The sequence below is a fragment of the Heptranchias perlo genome, chromosome 10, assembly GCF_035084215.1.
Source record: "Heptranchias perlo isolate sHepPer1 chromosome 10, sHepPer1.hap1, whole genome shotgun sequence".
In the NCBI taxonomy this organism is placed as follows: Eukaryota; Metazoa; Chordata; class Chondrichthyes; order Hexanchiformes; family Hexanchidae; genus Heptranchias; species Heptranchias perlo.
In genome coordinates, this window is record NC_090334.1 from 77,945,007 (window position 1) to 77,962,382 (window position 17,376).

The following is a 17,376-nucleotide window of genomic DNA, read 5'->3' on the forward strand; positions in this document are numbered from 1 at the left end:
CTCCGCACCCTATAGTTTAGTATATAATGCACACAGTGAGCTCTCCGCCCTCTATAGTTTAATATATAATGTACACAGTGAGGGCAGTGAGCTCTCCTCACCCTATAATTTAATATATAATGTACACAGTGAGCTCTCCGCACCCTATAGTTTAGTATATAATATACGCAGTGAGGGCAGTGAGCTCTCCGCACCCTATAGTTTAGTATATAATGTACACAGTGAGCTTTCCGCACCCTATAGTTTAGTATATAATGTACACAGTGAGCTCTCCGACCCCTATAGTTTAGTATATAATGTACGCAGTGAGGGCAGTGAGCTCTCCGCACCCTATAGTTCAGTATATAATGTACACAGTGAGCTCTCCGACCCCTATAGTTTAGTATATAATGTACACAGTGAGCTCTCCGCACCCTATAGTTTAGCATATAATGTACACAGTGAGCTCTCCGCACCCTATAGTTTAGTATAAAATGTACACAGTGAGCTCTCCGACCCCTATAGTTTAGTATATAATGTACACAGTGAGGTCAGTGAGCTCTCCGCACCCTATAGTTTAGTATATAATGTACACAGTGAGGGCAGTGAGCTCTCCGCACCCTATAGTTTAATATATAATGTACACAGTGTGGGCAGTGAGCTCTCCGCACCCTATAGTTTCGTATATAATGTACACAGTGAGGGCAGTGAGCTCTCCGCACCCTATAGTTTAGTATATAATGTACACAGTGAGGGCAGGAGCTCTTCACAACCCTATAGTTAGTATATAATGTACACAGTGAGCTCTCCGCACCCTATAGTTTAGTATATAATGTACGCAGTGAGGGCAGGAGCTCTTCACAACCCTATAATTAGTATATAATGTACACAGTGAGCTCTCCGACCCCTATAGTTTAGTATATAATGTACACAGTGAAGTCAGTGAGCTCTCAGCTCCTATAGTTCAGTAAATAATGTACACAGTGAACTCTCCGCAGCCTATAGTTTAATATATAATGTACACAGTGAGCTCTCCGCACCCTATAGTTTAGTATATAATGTACACAGTGAGCTCTCCGCACCCCATAGTTTAGTATATAATGTACACAGTGAGCTCTCCGACCCCTATAGTTTAGTATATAATGTACACAGTGAGCTCTCCGCACCCTATAGTTTAGTATATAATGTACGCAGTGAGGGCAGTGAGCTCTCCGCACCCTATAGTTTAGTATATAATGTACACAGTGAGGGCAGTGAGCTCTCCGCACCCTATAGTGTAGTATATAATGTACACAGGTCAGTGAGCTCTCCGCACCCTATAGTTCAGTATATAATGTACACAGTGAGCTCTCCGACCCCTATAGTTCAGTATATAATGTACATAGTGAGCTCTCCGACCCCTATAGTTTAGTATATAATGTACACAGTGAGCTCTCCGCACCCTATAGTTTAGTATATAATGTACACAGTGAGGTCAGTGAGCTCTCCGCACCCTATAGTGTAGTATATAATGTACACAGGTCAGTGAGCTCTCCGCACCCTATAGTTCAGTATATAATGTACACAGTGAGCTCTCCGACCCCTATAGTTCAGTATATAATGTACACAGTGAGCTCTCCGACCCCTATAGTTTAGTATATAATGTACACAGTGAGCTCTCCGCACCCTATAGTTTAGTATATAATGTACACAGTGAGGGCAGTGAGCTCTCCGCACCCTATAGTTTAGTATATATTGTAAGCAGTGAGGGCAGTTAGCTCTCCGCACCCTATAGTTTAGTATATAATGTACACAGTGAGGGCAGTGAGCTCTCCGCACCCTATAGTTTAATATATAATGTACACAGTGTGGGCAGTGAGCTCTCCGCACCCTATAGTTTCGTATATAATGTACACAGTGAGGGCAGTGAGCTCTCCGCACCCTATAGTTTAGTATATAATGTACACAGTGAGGGCAGGAGCTCTTCACAACCCTATAGTTAGTATATAATGTACACAGTGAGCTCTCCGACCCCTATAGTTTAGTATATAATGTACACAGTGAAGTCAGTGAGCTCTCAGCTCCTATAGTTCAGTAAATAATGTACACAGTGAACTCTCCGCAGCCTATAGTTTAATATATAATGTACACAGTGAGCTCTCCGCACCCTATAGTTTAGTATATAATGTACACAGTGAGCTCTCCGCACCTTATAGTTTAGTATATAATGTGCACAGTGAGCTCTCCGACCCCTATAGTTTAGTATACAATGTACACAGTGAGCTCTCCGCACCCCATAGTTTAGTATACAATGTACACAGTGAGCTCTCCGCACCCTATAGTTTAGTATATAATGTACACAGTGAGCTCTCCGACCCCTATAGTTTAGTATATAATGTACACAGTGAGCTCTCCGCACCCTATAGTTTAGTATATAATGTACGCAGTGAGGGCAGTGAGCTCTCCGCACCCTATAGTTTAGTATATAATGTACACAGTGAGGTCAGTGAGCTCTCCGCACCCTATAGTGTAGTATATAATGTACACAGGTCAGTGAGCTCTCCGCACCCTATAGTTCAGTATATAATGTACACAGTGAGCTCTCCGACCCCTATAGTTCAGTATATAATGTACACAGTGAGCTCTCCGACCCCTATAGTTTAGTATATAATGTACACAGTGAGCTCTCCGACCCCTATAGTTTAGTATATAATGTACACAGTGAGGGCAGTGAGCTCTCCGCACCCTATAGTTTAGTATATATTGTAAGCAGTGAGGGCAGTGAGCTCTCCGCACCCTATAGTTTAGTATATAATGTACGCAGTGAGCTTTCTGCACCCTATAGTTTAGTATATAATGTACACAGTGAGCTCTCCCACCCCTATAGTTTAGTATATAATGTACACAGTGAACTCTCCGCACCCTATAGTTTAGTATATAATGTACACAGTGAGGGCAGTGAGCTCTCCGCACCGTATAGTTAGTAAATAATGTATACAGTGAGGTCAGTGAGCTCTCCGCACCCTATAGTGTAGTATATAATGTACACAGTGAACTCTCTGCTCCCTATAGTTTTATGTAAGGAGTCGCACAACACCAGGTTATACTCCAACAGCTTTATTTTAAATCACAAGCTTTCGGAGCTTTCCTCCTTTGTTACCTGACGAAGGAGCAAAGCTCCGAAAGCTTGTGATTTAAAATAAAGCTGTTGGACTATAACCTGGTGTTGTGCGACTCCTTACACTTGTCCACCCCAGTCCATCACCGGCATCTCCACATCATGGCCCTATAGTTTAGTATATAATGTACACAGTGAGGTCAGTGAGCTCCCCGCACCCTATAGTTTAGTATATAATGTACACAGTGAGGGCAGTGAACTCTCCGCACCCTATAGTGTAGTATATAATGTACACAGTGAGGGCAGTGAACTCTCCGCACCCTATAGTTTAGTATATAATGTACGCAGTGAGGGCAGTGAGCTTTCTGCACCCTATAGTTTAGTATATAATGTACGCAGTGAGGGCAGTGAGCTTTCTGCACCCTACAGTTTATTATATAATGTACACAGTGAGCTCTCCGCACCCTATAGTTTATTACATAATGTACACAGTGAGGTCAGTGAGCTCTCCGCACCCTATAGTTTAGTATATAATGTACACAGTGAGGCCAGTGAACTCTCCTCACCCTATAGTGTAGTATATAATGTACACAGTGAGGGCAGTGAGCTCTCCGCACCCTATAGTTTAGTATATAATGTACGCAGTGAGGGCACTGAACTCTCCGCACCCTATAGTTTAGTATATAATGTACGCAGTGAGGGCAGTGATCTCTCTGCACCCTATAGTTTATTATATAATGTACGCAGTGAGGGCAGTGAGCTCTCCGCACCCTATAGTTTAGTATATAATGTACGCAGTGAGCTTTCTGCACCCTGTAGTTTAGTATATAATGTACGCAGTGAGGGCAGTGAGCTTTCTGCACCCTATAGTTTATTATATATTGTAAGCAGTGAGGGCAGTGAGCTCTCCGCACCCTATAGTTTAGTATATAATGTACGCAGTGAGCTTTCTGCATCCTATAGTTTCGTATAAATGTACACAGTGAGCTCTCCGACCCCTATAGTTTAGTATATAATGTGCACAGTGAGCTCTCCGACCCCTATAGTTTAGTATATAATGTACACAGTGAGGTCATTGAGCTCTCCGCACCCTATAGTTTAGTATATAATGTACACAGTGAGGCTAGGGAGCTCTCCGCACCCTATAGTTTGATATATAATGTACACAGTGAGCTCTCCGCACCCTATAGTTTCGTATATAATGTACGCAGTGAGGGCAGTGAGCTCTCCGCACCCTATAGTTTAGTATATAATGCACACAGTGAGCTCTCCGCACCCTATAGTTCAATATATAATGTACACAGTGAGGCCAGTGAGCTCTCCGACCCCTATAGTTTAATATATAATGTACACAGTGAGCTCTCCGCACCCTATAGTTTAGTATATAATGTACGCAGTGAGCTCTCCGCACCCTATAGTTAGTAAATAATGTACACAGTGAGGTCAGTGAGCTCTCAGCTCCTATAGTTCAGTATATAATGTACACAGTGAGGCCAGTGAGCTCTCCGCACCCTATAATTTAGTATATAATGTACACAGTGAGGTCAGTGAGCTCTCCGCACCCTATAGTGTAGTATATAATGTACACAGTGAACTCTCTGCTCCCTATAGTTTTATGTAAGGAGTCGCACAACACCAGGTTATCGTCCAACAGCTTTATTTTAAATCACAAGCTTTCGGAGCTTTCCTCCTTTGTCACCTGACGAAGGAGCAAAGCTCCGAAAGCTTGTGATTTAAAATAAAGCTGTTGGACTATAACCTGGTGTTGTGCGACTCCTTACACTTGTCCACCCCAGTCCATCACCGGCATCTCCACATCATGGCCCTATAGTTTAGGATATAATGTACACAGTGAGGCCAGTGAGCTCTCCGCACCCTATAGTTTAGTATATAATGTACACAGTGAGGGCAGTGAACTCTCCGCACCCTATAGTGTAGTATATAATGTACACAGTGAGGGCAGTGAGCTCTCCGCACCCTATAGTTTAGTATATAATGTCCGCAGTGAGGGCAGTGAGCTCTCCGCACCCTATAGTTTATTATATAATGTACGCAGTGAGGGCAGTGAGCTCTCCGCACTCTATAGTTTAGTATATATTGTACGCAGTGAGGGCAGTGAGCTCTCCGCACCCTATAGTTTAGTATATAATGTACGCAGTGAGCTCTCCGCACCCTATAGTTTAGTATATAATGTACACAGTGAGGGCAGTGAGCTCTCCGCACCCTATATTTTAGTATATAATGTACACAGTGAGGGCAGTGAACTCTCCGCACCCTATAGTTTAGTATATAATGACCGCAGTGAGCTCTCCGCACCCTATAGTTTAGTATATAATGTACACAGTGAGGGCAGTGAGCTCTCAGCTCCTATAGTTTCGTATATAATGTACACAGTGAGGGCAGTGAACTCTCCGCACCCTATAGTTTAGTATATAATGTACGCAGTGAGGGCAGTGAGCTCTCCGCACCCTATAGTTTAGTATATAATGTACGCAGTGAGGGCAGTGAGCTCTCCTCACCCTATAGTTTAGTATATATTGTACGCAGTGAGGGCAGTGAGCTCTCTGCACCCGATAGTTTAGTATATAATGTACGCAGTGAGCTTTCTGCACCCTATAGTTTAGTATATAATGTACGCAGTGAGAGCAGTGAGCTTTCTGCACCCTATAGTTTATTATATCATGTCCACAGTGAGGGCAGTGAGCTCTCCGCACCCTATATTTTAGTATATAATGTACACAGTGAGGGCAGTGAGCTCTACGCACCCTATATTTTAGTATATAATGTACACAGTGAGGGCAGTGAGCTCTCAGCTCCTATAGTTTAGTATATAATGTACGCAGTGAGGGCAGTGAGCTCTCCGCACCCTATAGTTTATATATTGTACGCAGTGAGGGCAGTGAGCTCTCCGCACCCTATAGTTTAGGATATAATGTACGCAGTGAGCTTTCTGCACCCTATAGTTTAGTATATAATGTACACAGTGAGGGCAGTGAGCTCTCCGCACCCTATAGTTTAGTATATAATGTACACAGTGAGGTCAGTGAGCTCTGCGACCCCTATAGTTTAGTATATAATGTACACTGTGAGCTCTCCGCACCCTATAGTTTAGTATATAATGTACACAGTGAGGTCAGTGAGCTCTCCGCACCCTATAGTTCGTAAATAATGTACACAGTGAGGTCAGTGAGCTCTCCGCTCCTATAGTTTAATATATAATGTACACAGTGAGGGCAGTGAGCTCTCCGCACCCTATAGTTTAGTATATAATGTACGCAGTGAGGGCAGTGAGCTCTCCGCACCCTATAGTTCCGTATATAATGTACACAGTGAGCTCTCCGACCCCTATAGTTTAGTATATAATGTACACAGTGAGGTCAGTGAGCTCTCCGCACCCTATAGTTTAGTATATAATGTACACAGTGAGGCCAGTGAACTCTCCGCCCCCTATAGTTTAATATATAATGTACACAGTGAGCTCTCCGCACCCTATAGTTTAGTATATAATGTACGCAGTGAGGGCAGTGAACTCTCCGCACCCTATAGTTTAGTATATAATGTACACAGTGAGCTCTCCGACCCCTATAGTTTAGTATATAATGTACACAGTGAGCTCTCCGACCCCTATAGTTTAGTATATAATGTACACAGTGAGCTCTCCGACCCCTATAGTTTCGTATATAATGTACACAGTGAGGTCAGTGAGCTCTCCGCACCCTATAGTTTAATATATAATGTACACAGTGAGCTCTCCGCACCCTATAGTTTAGTATATAATGTACACAGTGAGGGCAGTGAGCTCTCCGCACCCTATAGTTTAATATATAATGTACACAGTGAGCTCTCCGCACCCTATAGTTTAGTATATAATGTACACAGTGAGGTCAGTGAGCTCTCAGCTCCTATAGTTTAGTATATAATGTACACAGTGAGGTCAGTGAGCTCTCCGCACCCTACAGTTTAATATATAATGTACACAGTGAGGGCAGTGAGCTCTCCTCACCCTATAGTTTAATATATAATGTACACAGTGAGCTCTCCGCACCCTATAGTTTAGTATATAATGTACACAGTGAGCTCTCCGCACCCTATAGTTTAGTATATAATGTACACAGTGAGGGCAGTGAGCTCTCCGCACCCTATAGTTAGTAAATAATGTACACAGTGAGGTCAGTGAGCTCTCAGCTCCTATAGTTTAATATATAATGAACACAGTGAGCTCTCCGCACCCTATAGTTAGTAAATAATGTACACAGTGAGGCCAGTGAGCTCTCAGCTCCTATAGTTTAGTATATAATGTACACAGTGAGGTCAGTGAGCTCTCCGCACCCTATAGTTTATTATATAATGTACGCAGTGAGGGCAGTGAGCTCTCCGCACCCTATAGTTTAGTATATAATGTACACAGTGAGCTCTCCGACCCCTATAGTTTAGTATATAATGTGCACAGTGAGGGCAGTGAGCTCTCCGCACCCTATAGTTTAGTATATAATGTACGCAGTGAGGGCAGGAGCTCTTCACAAACCTATAGTTAGTATATAATGTACACAGTGAGCTCTCCGACCCCTATAGTTTAGTATATAATGTACACAGTGAAGTCAGTGAGCTCTCCGCACCCTATAGTTTAGTAAATAATGTACACAGTGAGCTCTCCGCACCCTATAGTTTAGTATATAATGTACACAGTGAGGTCAGTGAGCTCTCCGCACCCTATAGTTTAGTATATAATGTACACAGTGAACTCTCTGCTCCCTATAGTTTTATGTAAGGAGTCGCACAACACCAGGTTATAGTCCAACAGCTTTATTTTAAATCACAAGCTTTCGGAGCTTTCCTCCTTTGTCACCTGACGAAGGAGGAAAGCTCCGAAAGCTTGTGATTTAAAATAAAGCTGTTGGACTATAACCTGGTGTTGTGCAACTCCTTACATTTGTCCACCCCAGTCCATCACCGGCATCTCCACATCATGGCCCTATAGTTTAGTATATAATGTACACAGTGAGGCCAGTGAGCTCTCCGCACCCTATAGTTTATTATATAATGTACACAGTGAGGCCAGTGAGCTCTCCGCACCCTATAGTTTAGTATATAATGTACACAGTGAGGCCAGTGAGCTCTCCGCACCCTATAGTTTAGTATATAATGTACACAGTGAGCTCTCCGCCCCCTATAGTTTAGTATATAATGTACACAGTGAGGGCAGTGATCTTTCTGCACCCTATAGTTCAGTATATAATGTACGCAGTGAGGGCAGTGAGCTTTCTGCACCCTGTAGTTTAGTATATAATGTACGCAGTGAGGGCAGTGAGCTCTCCGCACCCGATAGTTTAGTATATAATGTACACAGTGAGCTCTCCGACCCCTATAGTTTAGTATATAATGTACACAGTGAGGGCAGTGAGCTCTCAGCTCCTATAGTTTAGTATATAATGTACGCAGTGATGGCAGTGAGCTCTCCTCACCCTATAGTTTAATATATAATGTACACAGTGAGCTCTCCGCACCCTATAGTTTAGTATATAATGTACGCAGTGAGCTCTCCGCACCCTATAGTTTAGTATATAATGTACGCAGTGAGGGCAGTGAGCTCTCCGCACCTAATAGTTTATATATTGTACGCAGTGAGGGCAGTGAGCTCTCCGCACCCTATAGTGTAGTATATAATGTACGCAGTGAGCTTTCTGCACCCTATAGTTTAGTATATAATGTACACAGTGAGGGCAGTGAGCTCTCCGCACCCTATAGTTTAGTATATAATGTACACAGTGAGGCCAGTGAACTCTCCGCACCCTATAGTTTAGTATATAATGTACGCAGTGAGGGCAGTGAGCTCTCCGCACCCTATAGTTTAGTGTATAATGTACACAGTGAGCTCTCCGACCCCTATAGTTTAGTATATAATGTACACAGTGAGCTCTCCGCCCCCTATAGTTTCGTATATAATATACACAGTGAGCTCTCCGACCCCTAAAGTTTAGTATATAATGTACACAGTGAGGCCAGTGAACTCTCCGCACCCTATAGTTCAATATATAATGTACACAGTGAGGGCAGTGAGCTGTCCGCACCCTATAGTTTAATATATAATGTACACAGTGAGCTCTCCGCACCCTATAGTTTAGTATATAATGTACGCAGTGAGCTCTCCGCACCCTATAGTTTAGTATATAATGTACACAGTGTTGGGCAGTGAGCTCTCCGCACCCTATAGTTTAGTATATAATGTACACAGTGAGGCCAGTGAGCTCTCCGCACCCTATAATTTAGTATATAATGTACACAGTGAGGTCAGTGAGCTCTCCGCACCCTATAGTGTAGTATATAATGTACACAGTGAACTCTCTGCTCCCTATAGTTTTATGTAAGGAGTCGCACAACACCAGGTTATCGTCCAACAGCTTTATTTTAAATCACAAGCTTTCGGAGCTTTCCTCCTTTGTCACCTGACGAAGGAGCAAAGCTCCGAAAGCTTGTGATTTAAAATAAAGCTGTTGGACTATAACCTGGTGTTGTGCGACTCCTTACACTTGTCCACCCCAGTCCATCACCGGCATCTCCACATCATGGCCCTATAGTTTAGGATATAATGTACACAGTGAGGCCAGTGAGCTCTCCGCACCCTATAGCTTAGTATATAATGTACACAGTGAGGGCAGTGAACTCTCCGCACCCTATAGTGTAGTATATAATGTACACAGTGAGGGCAGTGAGCTCTCCGCACCCTATAGTTTAGTATATAATGTACACAGTGAGGGCAGTGAACTCTCTGCACCCTATAGTTTAGTATATAATGTACGCAGTGAGGGCAGTGAGCTCTCCGCACCCTATAGTTTAGTATATAATGTACACAGTGAGGGCAGTGAACTCTCCGCACCCTATAGTGTAGTATATAATGTACACAGTGAGCTCTCCGCACCCTATAGTTTAGTATATAATGTACACAGTGAGCTCTCCACCCTCTATAGTTTAATATATAATGTACACAGTGAGGGCAGTGAGCTCTCCTCACCCTATAGTTTAATATATAATGTACACAGTGAGCTCTCCGCACCCTATAGTTTCGTATATAATGTACGCAGTGAGGGCAGTGAGCTCTCCGACCCCTATAGTTTAGTATATAATGTACACAGTGAGCTCTCCGCACCCTATAGTTTAGTATATAATGTACACAGAGAGCTCTCCGCACCCTGTAGTTTAGTATATAATGTACACAGTGAGCTCTCCGCACCCTATAGTTTAGTATATAATGTACGCAGTGAGGGCAGTGAGCTCGCCGCACCCTATAGTTTAGTATACAATGTACACAGTGAGCTCTCCGACCCCTATAGTTTAGTATATAATGTACACAGTGAGCTCTCCGACCCCTATAGTTTAGTATATAATGTACACAGTGAGCTCTCCGACCCCTATAGTTTAGTATATAATGTACACAGTGAGCTCTCCGACCCCTATAGTTTAGTATATAATGTACACAGTGAGCTCTCCGCACCCTATAGTTTAGTATATAATGTACGCAGTGAGGGCAGTGAGCTCTCCGCACCCTATAGTTTAGTGTATAATGTACACAGTGAGCTCTCCGCACCCTATAGTTAGTATATAATGTACACAGTGAGCTCTCCGCACCCTATAGTTTAGTATATAATGTACGCAGTGTGGGCAGTGAGCTCACCGCACCCTATAGTTTCGTATATAATGTACGCAGTGAGGGCAGTGAGCTCTCCGCACCCTATAGTTTAGTGTATAATGTACACAGTGAGCTCTCCGCACCCTATAGTTTAGTATATAATGTACACAGTGAGCTCTCCGACCCCTATAGTTTAGTATATAATGTACACAGTGAAGTCAGTGAGCTGTCCGCACCGTATAGTTTAATGTAAGGAGTTGCACAACACCAGGTTATAGTCCAACAGCTTTATTTTAAATCACAAGCTTTCGGAGCTTTCCTCCTTTGTTACCTGACGAAGGAGCAAAGCTCTGAAAGCTTGTGATTTAAAATAAAGCTGTTGGACTATAACCAGGTGTTGTGCGACTCCTTACACTTGTCCACCCCAGTCCATCACCGGCATCTCCACATCATGGCCCTATAGTTTAGTATATAATGTGCACTGTGAGGCCAGTGAGCTCTCCGCACCCTATAGTTTACTATATAATGTACACAGTGAGGGCAGTGAACTCTCCGCACCCTATAGTTTGGTATATAATGTACGCAGTGAGGGCAGTGAGCTTTCTGCACCCTATAGTTTAGTATATAATGTACGCAGTGAGGGCAGTGAGCTCTCCGCACCCGATAGTTTAGTATATAATGTACGCAGTGAGGGCAGTGAGCTCTCCGCACCCTATAGTTTAGTATATAATGTACACAGTGAGGGCAGTGAGCTCTCCGCACCCTATAGTTTAGTATATAATGTACACAGTGAGGGCAGTGAGCTCTCCGCACCCTATAGTTTAGTATATAATGTACACAGTGAGGGCAGTGAGCTCTCCGCACCCTATAGTTTAGTATATAATGTACGCAGTGAGGGCAGGAGCTCTTCACAACCCTATAGTTAGTATATAATGTACACAGTGAAGTCAGTGAGCTTTCCGCACCCTATAGTTTAGTATATAATGTACGCAGTGAGGGCAGTGAGCTCTCCGCACCCTATAGTTTAGTATATAATGTACACAGTGAGCTCTCCACCCTCTATAGTTTAATATATAATGTACACAGTGAGGGCAGTGAGCTCTCCTCACCCTATAGTTTAATATATAATGTGCACAGTGAGCTCTCCGCACCCTATAGTTTAGTATATAATGTACGCAGTGAGGGCAGTGAGCTCTCCGACCCCTATAGTTTAGTATATAATGTACACAGTGAGCTCTCCGCACCCTATAGTTTAGTATATAATGTACACAGAGAGCTCTCCGCACCCTATAGTTTAGTATATAATGTACACAGTGAGCTCTCCGCACCCTATAGTTTAGTATATAATGTACGCAGTGAGCTCTCCGACCCCTATAGTTTAGTATATAATGTACACAGTGAGCTCTCCGCACCCTATAGTTAGTATATAATGTACACAGTGAGCTCTCCGCACCCTATAGTTTAGTATATAATGTACGCAGTGTGGGCAGTGAGCTCACCGCACCCTATAGTTTCGTATATAATGTACGCAGTGAGGGCAGTGAGCTCTCCGCACCCTATAGTTTAGTGTATAATGTACACAGTGAGCTCTCCGCACCCTATAGTTTAGTATATAATGTACACAGTGAGCTCTCCGACCCCTATAGTTTAGTATATAATGTACACAGTGAAGTCAGTGAGCTGTCCGCACCCTATAGTTTAATGTAAGGAGTTGCACAACACCAGGTTATAGTCCAACAGCTTTATTTTAAATCACAAGCTTTCGGAGCTTTCCTCCTTTGTTACCTGACGAAGGAGCAAAGCTCTGAAAGCTTGTGATTTAAAATAAAGCTGTTGGACTATAACCAGGTGTTGTGCGACTCCTTACACTTGTCCACCCCAGTCCATCACCGGCATCTCCACATCATGGCCCTATAGTTTAGTATATAATGTGCACTGTGAGGCCAGTGAGCTCTCCGCACCCTATAGTTTACTATATAATGTACACAGTGAGGGCAGTGAACTCTCCGCACCCTATAGTTTAGTATATAATGTACGCAGTGAGGGCAGTGAGCTTTCTGCACCCTATAGTTTAGTATATAATGTACGCAGTGAGGGCAGTGAGCTCTCCGCACCCTATAGTTTAGTATATAATGTACGCAGTGAGGGCAGTGAGCTCTCCGCACCCTATAGTTTAGTATATAATGTACACAGTGAGGGCAGTGAGCTCTCCGCACCCTATAGTTTAGTATATAATGTACACAGTGAGGGCAGTGAGCTCTCCGCACCCTATAGTTTAGTATATAATGTACACAGTGAGGCCAGTGAGCTCTCCGCACCCTATAGTTTAGTATATAATGTACGCAGTGAGGGCAGGAGCTCTTCACAACCCTATAGTTAGTATATAATGTACACAGTGAAGTCAGTGAGCTTTCCGCACCCTATAGTTTAGTATATAATGTACGCAGTGAGGGCAGTGAGCTCTCCGCACCCTATAGTTTAGTATATAATGTACGCAGTGAGGGCAGTGAGCTTTCTGCACCCTATAGTTTAGTATATAATGTACGCAGTGAGGGCAGTGAGCTTTCTGCACCCTATAGTTTAATATATAATGTACACAGTGAGGGCAGTGAGCTCTCCGCACCCTATAGTTTAGTATATAATGTACACAGTGAGGGCAGTGAGCTCTCCGCACCCTATAGTTTAGTATATAATGTACGCAGTGAGGGCAGTGAGCTCTCCGCACCCTACAGTTTAGTATATAATGTACACAGTGAGGGCAGTGAGCTCTCCGCACCCTATAGTTTAATATATAATGTACACAGTGAGGGCAGTGAGCTCTCCGCACCCTATAGTTTAATATATAATGTACACAGTGAGGGCAATGAGCTCTCCGCACCCTATAGTTTAGTATATAATGTACGCAGTGAGGGCAGGAGCTCTTCACAACCCTATAGTTAGTATATAATGTGCACAGTGAAGTCATTGAGCTCTCCGCAACCTATAGTTAGTAAATAATGTACACAGTGAGGTCAGTGAGCTCTCAGCTCCTATAGTTTAGTATATAATGTACGCAGTGAGGGCAGTGAGCTCTCCGCACCCTATAGTTTAGTATATAATGTACACAGTGAGCTCTCCGACCCCTATAGTTTAGTATATAATGTACACAGTGAGCTCTCCGACCCCTATAGTTTAGTATATAATGTACACAGTGAGCTCTCCGACCCCTATAGTTTAGTATATAATGTACACAGTGAGCTCTCCGCACCCTATAGTTTAGTATATAATGTACGCAGTGAGGGCAGTGAGCTCTCCGCACCCTATAGTTTAGTGTATAATGTACACAGTGAGCTCTCCGCACCCTATAGTTAGTATATAATGTACACAGTGAGCTCTCCGCACCCTATAGTTTAGTATATAATGTACGCAGTGTGGGCAGTGAGCTCACCGCACCCTATAGTTTAGTGTATAATGTACACAGTGAGCTCTCCGCACCCTATAGTTTAGTATATAATGTACACAGTGAGCTCTCCGACCCCTATAGTTTAGTATATAATGTACACAGTGAGGGCAATGAGCTCTCCGCACCCTATAGTTTAATATATAATGTACACAGTGAGGGCAGTGAGCTCTCCGCACCCTATAGTTTAATATATAATGTACACAGTGAGGGCAATGAGCTCTCCGCACCCTATAGTTTAGTATATAATGTACGCAGTGAGGGCAGGAGCTCTTCACAACCCTATAGTTAGTATATAATGTGCACAGTGAAGTCATTGAGCTCTCCGCAACCTATAGTTAGTAAATAATGTACACAGTGAGGTCAGTGAGCTCTCAGCTCCTATAGTTTAGTATATAATGTACACAGTGAGGTCAGTGAGCTCTCCGCACCCAATATTTTAATATATAATGTACACAGTGAGCTCTCCGCACCCTTTTGTTTAGTATATAATGTACGCAGTGAGGGTAGGAGCTCTCCGCACCCTATAGTTTAATATATAATGTACACAGTGAGGCCAGTGAGCTCTCCGCACCCTATAGTTTAATATATAATGTGCACAGTGAGGCCAGTGAGCTCTCCGCACCCTATAGTTTAGCATATAGTGTACGTGGGCCCTGACATCAAATCACCACATCCACTGTATTCTCTCCCATTTCTGTCACCTCCTCAAAGAACTCTGACCAGCTTTGTCAAGTGCGATCTTCCTTTCTGAATGTCTATATATCTCCACATCATGTATATCTCCAATAGAGGGCACTGTTACCTGCTTATGAGTGTCATTGATTGGATGTTAGATTTATAGTGACATTGATTCATCCTCAAACTTATTATTTGCAGAATATTTTTGCATTTGGTGGATTATTGACTGAAACAAACAAATTAGTGTTTGTGGAATATTCCAATAGTCTCCTGGCCGGCCTCCCACCTTCCACCCTCCGTAAGCTTGAGTTCATCCTAAACTCTGCTGCCTGTATCCTAACTCGCACCAAGTCCCGCTCACCCATCACCCCTGTGCCCGCTGACCTACATTGGCTCCCGGTCTGGAAGCACCTCGATTTTTAAAACTCTCAACCTTGTTTTCAAGTCCCTCCATGGCCTCGCCCCTCTCTATCTCTGTAACCTCCTCCAGCCCCACAACCCTCCCAGATCTCTGGGCTCCTCGAATTCTGACCTCTTGCGCATCCCCCACTTCCTTCGCCCCACCATTAGCGGCCGTGCCTTCAGCTGCCTAGACCCTAAACTCTGGAATTCCCTCCCTAAACCTCTCCACCTCTCTACCACACTCTCCTCCTTTAAGACATTCATTAAAACCTACCTCTGACCAAGCTTTTCGTCACCTGTCCTAACATCTCTTTCTGTGACTCTGTCAAATTTTGTCTGATTTCGCTCCTGTGAAGCGCCTTGGGATGTTTTACTGCGTTAAAGGCGATATATAAATGCAAGTAGTTGTGTGACATCAATAAAGAAACCTAACCAGGATGTATAGATGGAGGACCAATCCCGAGAGGTGATGATGAGTCTGTACCAAGGCACTAGCCCAGCCACACCTGGAGCACTGTGTACAGTTCTGGTCACTGTACTACATCAAGGATAAGCTTGCACTGGGGGAAGTGCAGAAAAGGGCACCCATGCTGGCAGTTTACGGGTACCCGAGCTTTGAGGAGAAGTGGAAGAGGCCGGGGTTGTTTATCCTGGAGAAGGGAAGGCTGTGGGGAGATCTTCTTCAGTATGGAAGATTGTTAAGGGAATAGATAAGTTGAACCTGTTTTAGTGATGTTGGTTGTGGGAATAACATTAGAGAGTCTGATGGCAAATGTTCCCGAGACAGGGACTGTAAAACCTCGGTAGAATAAGAAAGGAAGAAAGAACTTGCATTTATGTAGCGCCTTTCACAACCTCAGGACGTCCCAAAGTGCTTTACAGCCAATGAAGTACTTTTGAATAGTAGTCACTGTTGTAATTTAGGAAAATGCAACGTTTCTGTTATGGGAACTCTGCTGAACTTTCATATAACGACACTCAGATTTCTGTGTTGCACATTGTCACTCAATAATTTGATCAATGTAAAAATGAGCCCTTTTTTTTGTATTTTCAGGCAAAGTTGGAGATTGCCTATGGAACACATCATACGTGAGTAGATGGCTTTTGTTTATATACAATACAATGTGGCATTGTATCATTAGTTATCAGAGTAATGTGCTTCAGTATATCATAGGGCACAGGTGTCCCCCACGTGGTGAGTCTCTGACCATACACTGTCTGGGAAGCATTGAACAAATACCCTCCACTCTAAATACCACCCCCCCACCCCCCCAAATAACCCCCCTCCAAGAAGGGTGGGAAAATCAGATCGGACAGCTCTCCTGCATTTCTGGCTGCAGAACAAATGGTCAAAACTTGCAGTGCAATCCTGAGTAGAGTAGGAAGGCAAAGTCCATGGAGTGATTTAAGAGACAGTTCGATTCTGTGATGGGAGGTGAGGCTTTTCTTGGATTCGTGAGCTAGAATGGACCATCTTCATCCATATTCATCTTGTAATCATGTGATCCATGATCCCCATTAAACATCTACCCTAATTTTTTCTTTCTCTGCACCGTGAAACATTGGAACGCTACCAAGCAAAAGTTGGTGTACATTTTTTGTCCCTAGTTTCAATGAGTATATTTATTTTGGATTTGAGGAGGAGGCAAACTGGAGTCACTCCAAGCAGATTCTACAGACGGCCTGTGAAGACAGGTTGGGAGAATCTACATCACGGTCGGGGTTAGGCGGGGGTGGGGGTTGTCTGCGGCATTGGTACAGTCTGTCTTAACGCAGAACATGCTGGGAGTCGGCAGACCAGAGAATGTGACTCCCAGTGCCAGTAAGATCCGAATTCATTTGCTTGTGAAGATACTGAGTGTAGTGGCACTGTTATGTTTCAGGTACTGGTACAAACAAGCTTTAAAAGGAAAGAGAGAACGAACTTGCATTTATATGGTGTCTTTCACGACCTCAGGACATCCCAAAGCGTTTACTACTATGTCAAAGGCGCGATATAAATGCAAGTTGTTTTTGTTGTTTACAGCCAGTGAAGTACTTTTTGAAGTGTAGTCACTGTTGTAATGTAGGAAAGGTGGCAGCCAATTTGCGCACAGCAAGATCCCACAAACAGCAATGTGATAAATGACTAGATCGTTTGTTTCAGGTGCTGTT

The 17,376-nt window shown here is 43.5% G+C and overlaps 1 protein-coding gene across 6 annotated transcripts in view; it reads left to right on the top strand.

Moving 5' to 3' along the window:
- Positions 1-17,376, top strand: part of tdp1 (tyrosyl-DNA phosphodiesterase 1) — a 167,320-nt gene that overhangs the window by 35,860 nt on the left and 114,084 nt on the right. For all 6 annotated transcript variants that reach the window (XM_067992057.1, XM_067992055.1, XM_067992054.1 and 3 more), the window contains exon 6: positions 16,277-16,311. In XM_067992057.1, coding sequence (XP_067848158.1) covers positions 16,277-16,311 — 35 coding nt within the window. The remainder of the gene's footprint in view (positions 1-16,276; positions 16,312-17,376) is intronic.